The following is a 4,832-nucleotide window of genomic DNA, read 5'->3' on the forward strand; positions in this document are numbered from 1 at the left end:
GTGCTGGTGGTGCTGGCGCCGCCCTGCTGCAGCGCGGCCGGCAGGGCTTAGCGGGCTCGATTCGGGCCTGGCTGGGCCGGGGGTGGCCCGGTATGCCTTGCTGCTGCGTCCGGACGGCGACCGCGACGGTGCCGGAGGCACGAGCCTCCCGCACAACGGCGGAGGAGGTGGTTCCCTCCCGCGCGGCTATGGCGCTGCTGCTCCCGTCGACCAACGCCTCCTCTCCTCGTCTCTTGGCCTCGTGGTGGTGATCTCAGTGAGGCGGCGTGGGTGGCGTTGCGGCCGCGGTGGCGCATGGGTGGGCGGCGAGCTGGCCGGTTGGCTCCGATCCGGTTGGGTGATGGGTCTGGAGTTGGGAGAAATCCTTGCCGGGTTTCCCGGCTCCGATGCGGTGACGCCTGCGGGTGCCATCATCCCTCCCTGGAGGGTGTCGGTGGTCTTCATTCCCTCTACCCTCCGCGTGCCGGGGGAAATCCTAGGACACGTCCGGGCAGCAGCGTCGTCGGCGTCGCATTCCTTCCTGGAGGTGCTGCTTGGTACGCGGAGGATCGGAGCCTAGGATCGTAGTGGGTGATTTCGGAGGGCGCAGCGGTGTGGGTCATCCGCGCTTTGTCGCGCTACCGGTGTTGGCATTGTTTCTTCTTCTTTTTTTTGGCTTGTTGTGCTGCTCGCCACAGCGTCTGCTCTGTGATCGGTGTTGGTGCTTTGGAATACAAAGCGGGGGAAAACTCTTTTTCGGTAAAACAGTCCCTTTATGTTCACTGCACGTAATTTAGAGTCAACAGTAAAATAGCTTATGCAACATGGTGCGTCTTTAAACTGATTCTACACGAAAACTATTAAAACAATTTAGATGATGTGGTATACAATTATATAAAGAAAGAGAGGATTGAGTATCATGATATGATGCCGTATCAGATTAAATGATGTGATACTATGTGTCATGCATGACAATAAATAAGAACATCTATGATACCAATCTAGTCCCTCCGTTCTAAAATAGATGACTCAACTTTGTATTAACTTTAGTACAATATTGGGTCATCTATTTTGGAACGGAGGGAGTGTCATTTAGGGATGCTCTAACCACCAGTTAACTTGACGTATTGAGGGTAAGGTGGCTTTGCCCCCGGCGAGCCGAACTTAGATACTACCCACAACAATCAGCATATGCACTATGTATATAGTATCATACATCAATATCATACGCATGATACTAGCTAGGATTAGGATACTTTCGGATGCGTGAGGTCTTAAACTGATTCTAAACGAAGAGCTAGCATTAAATAAGTCAGTGTACAAGGGCAACAAGGTTGACTCCTTAATGAGAGTGTAACTCTTAATGAAGAGTTTGTTTGATTCTCCGTGCACATCGAGAAGTATCCTACGTGGCAGAAATAAAAATCATCTAGGTGTGCTTTTAGATGACCACAAACAAAACGGCAATGTTAGATTCACGGAGAGAAGGATTACGGGATTCACGGAATAGCAAATGTGGGAGGTTGAGATTGGAGGAGAGAGGAGGATGGGCCCCACCCTGCCTGAAAATCAAGGGGGGAGATAGATTAGTTAGAGAGAAAACTCCGTAACAGCTCCGTAATAATCCGTGCGTCTAGGATTATTGCAAACAAAATTAATACAAATACTTAATACTGCCATCTTCAAATCAAGATCTCAAACATTTCTTTGGATCGCCATGGCAGTTCCTTGCATGCTCTCGAATCTTCTTTTTCTTAATACAAATGACTCGCAAATCTCGTGCATCTTCTTGAAAACAAAAGGTTGAAACGTGGAGATTCTGAAAAAAAAATGTTAACCTTGTCTGGTGATATGACCTAGTATCTTTGCGTACAAAACATTCTAAAACGTGTACGGCCAAAATTTCATATCTTTGACTTCTAATACGTAGAAGTATATGTTTCAATTGATCTGGTAAAAGTAATACTACTACTATAATTATATTCTTATAAGAAAAAATTATGTAAGGTAATATCCATGTATTTCTTTTGGAAAGAAACAATAGGACAATGATATTGGCCGAAAATTCAAATTGTGAATTGTTTCCCTCTTTCCCAGGAGATGTTCACCATTTCAAATTTTAGAACGCTTTTGTAGGCATGAGAGATGAACAAACAAATGGCAAGCCTGACCTGATCCATATGTATACGTTTTGAATTCTTTCACAAAGTTAGACTGTACAATCAATTCCTTGGTTTTCATCCCATACATCCTTTCCAACTTCTGTTGAACTTGATATCAAAAAATTCGAGAACAAAGAAGAAGAAGAAAAATGAGCTGCTAGCAGTATATTTCAGCGTCTGCACAGGAGGTGATTCTCCTCGTGGATGGTCTCGAGGTTGGGCCGCCTGGAGCGCGCGCTGCTGAGCCGGTGCTTGAGCACGTCGATCTCGGCGGCCACCGCGTCGTCCACCATCTCGTCCAGCCGCGCCCTCGGCGACGGCGCCTCCTCCGCGGCTGGCACGAAGGTGATGGCCGGCTCGGGCTGAGCCGCTGCCGCCGCCGCGGCCCCCACGGAGGACACCTTGGCGGAGCGCTGGGCCTCCCGGGTGGCGGCGGCGGCGAGGCGGGCCATGTCGGCGGCGGCCAGCTTTGTGCCGATGCGCTTCATGGGGAAGGTGGCGTAGATGACGCCCATCTCGAGGTCCTCGTCGGCGTGGAGCGCCTCGAGGCGGGTGCCGACGCGCGCGTGGCGCGTCTCGGCCACGAAGTGGCCCGGCGCGTCCATCATCAGCTCCGCCGCCGTGGTCGGCAGCGAGACCCGCCGCACCGCGCCGTCGGGGAGGATCACCCGCGCGCCCTTCCCGCCCGGCGTCTTGGCCAGCGTGCACGACAGGTAGTTCCCCATGCCCGCTCGCGCGCCGCCGACGGGAGATCCTCCAAGAACCGTCGCAGAGCAGAAGCTGTTGCGCAAGAAGCCAAACGGAACGAGGCCGAGCTAAGACAAGATCGCGCCGCGGAAGCAAAGCAGGCGAGGGAGCGAGCAGGTTGTTGAAGTGCTGGGAACGGCCGGGATGGATGTCTGCGGTGGTTGGTTCGGGTTTGCGGCTTGCCGGTGACGCCGCGGCTTTATATAGCTAGCTACCGCGGGTCGCCTCGGCTGGGCGCTAGCTAGCTTGGATTGGAAACGCGTGCGGAGGAAGGTGACGGCGAAGGCAAGTCAGCGGGAGGCGGGTGTCTCCTCCCGCCGCGGGGCGCGTGCGAGGGTGTGGACGATGGGGTCGGGTCGTCGATCGGCCCGCGCGGTGCGGTGGTGATCTGCCCTGCGCGTGCGGCGTGGTGGGGATCGGCCTGCTGGCTGGGTGGGTCGGAATATTCGGTAGAAAAATGGTCTCGCCCCGGCCGCGTCGTGGGTGGCCGCAGCTTTTATCCGTGGGCGCCCGTCTATTTCCGGGTGTCAACAACACCTTTTCTGACTTTCAGATTCAGACCCAACAGCCAAGACCTGCAAGCTGTATTCCCTAAATCCGGTGCATGCATGGGTTTTGTATGACTCTAGTCAGTCTTTTCACATTCTTTTTGTTGTCTTTGTGTACATCTAAGGGCGTCAGCGGCGCCAAATATAGCGATTAGCGATTATGATTATCGCCCACGAGAAACATAGGGTGGGTTGGTTTTGGAAGTACGTATTTGTTTAGGCAAATCCTTCAGATTATTATTAGGGTGGGTTGGTCTCAAAAGCATTTGTTTAGGTAAATAATTCAGATTATTTGTATGTCTTCCAGTGAGAAAGCGACGAATCGTTGTTGGATCTTGCCTTGTTTTCTTCTTTAGTCATGGACTGAAGAATGAGTGAGTAAGGAGCTCAAGATATTGTATGTCTTTTTGTTGGGTGTCGTTTTCTTGGGTTGGGTTTGGCTTGTCAATATTCAAATTCAACATGTGACAGTCATTTCCCCACGCCTTAAACGTGCTCCCGCTGTCGAGCACCACTTAGCCTGCGGAGCAGGTAATAGATTTGGTCGTGTACATGGCTGCGTACTGTCCGTGGCTGCTGATGTAGACACGCACAACCAAGGGCAGCAAGCGGGCAAATTAAGATGTTTTTCGCTCTTGTTGATCTGATTGTGCTAAGGACATCTTCAATGGAGACCCGTAAATTTTCTTCCGTATCCGTTCATGGGCAAAGGGACCAGTCTGCGGACCAGAATACGAGAGACCATTATTCAACAGTAGCCGCATACATTTTGACAACAAATCAAATTAGCTGGACAAAATTCGTTGAAACACGGCTCGATTTCATCGAGGACCGGCTTGCCGCTGGGCTGGATCCAGGGCGACTGGATCCGCTCAACAATCACTCAGGCGGATCTCGACGACTTGGACGACGGAGGGCTGATCCCCCATGGATCGGGGCGGCTCCCGGGGAGAGAGTCAGAGCCGCAGCCTCAGGAGGGTGAGTGTGTTCTTCTGGCCACCCACGTCGACCGTGGGTTTTCTTTGCCGCCCCACCCTTTCTTCCGGGGGTTTCTGAATTTCTTTGAGGCACAACTCCACCACTTCACACCCAACTCCATAGTGTATCTCGCAGCCTACGTGTCTCTGTGCGAATGCTTCTTGGGTTGCCGGCCTCACTGGGGCCTCTTTAAGCACATCTTCACCTGTCGCTCCCAGACGGTGAAGAAGGCCAATCCGAATGACGAGAGGACACATGTGATTCAAATGTGCGGGGGCCTTGGGATCCAGTTGAGGGGGAAAAGTTCTTTTCCAACCATGATTTTGCCCGACTCCGTCCGAGGGTGGCAGTCGACTTGGTTTTACTGCAAGGACCAGCCGATGCCAGGGCAGTCGACCGGGCTCCCTCCCTTTTCCAT

At 52.5% G+C, this 4,832-nt stretch overlaps 1 protein-coding gene across 1 annotated transcript; it reads right to left on the reverse strand.

Annotated features, from left to right (window-relative positions):
• Positions 1–2,162: 2,162 nt before the first annotated feature.
• LOC123097890 (uncharacterized) lies at positions 2,163–3,311 on the reverse strand. The gene has a single exon (XM_044519739.1). It carries the CDS (start codon positions 2,864–2,866, stop codon positions 2,312–2,314), a length of 555 nt encoding a protein of 184 aa, XP_044375674.1. The 5' UTR covers positions 2,867–3,311; the 3' UTR covers positions 2,163–2,311.
• Between the last annotated feature and the right edge of the window lie 1,521 nt (positions 3,312–4,832).

Source organism: Triticum aestivum, chromosome 1B (genome assembly GCF_018294505.1).
Source record: "Triticum aestivum cultivar Chinese Spring chromosome 1B, IWGSC CS RefSeq v2.1, whole genome shotgun sequence".
Taxonomy (NCBI): domain Eukaryota; kingdom Viridiplantae; phylum Streptophyta; class Magnoliopsida; order Poales; family Poaceae; genus Triticum; species Triticum aestivum.

Bases quoted from the DNA above. Each gene is read 5' to 3' on its own strand.
- LOC123097890 (XM_044519739.1), bottom strand. From the start codon at position 2,866: ATGGGGAACTACCTGTCGTGCACGCTGGCCAAGACGCCGGGCGGGAAG.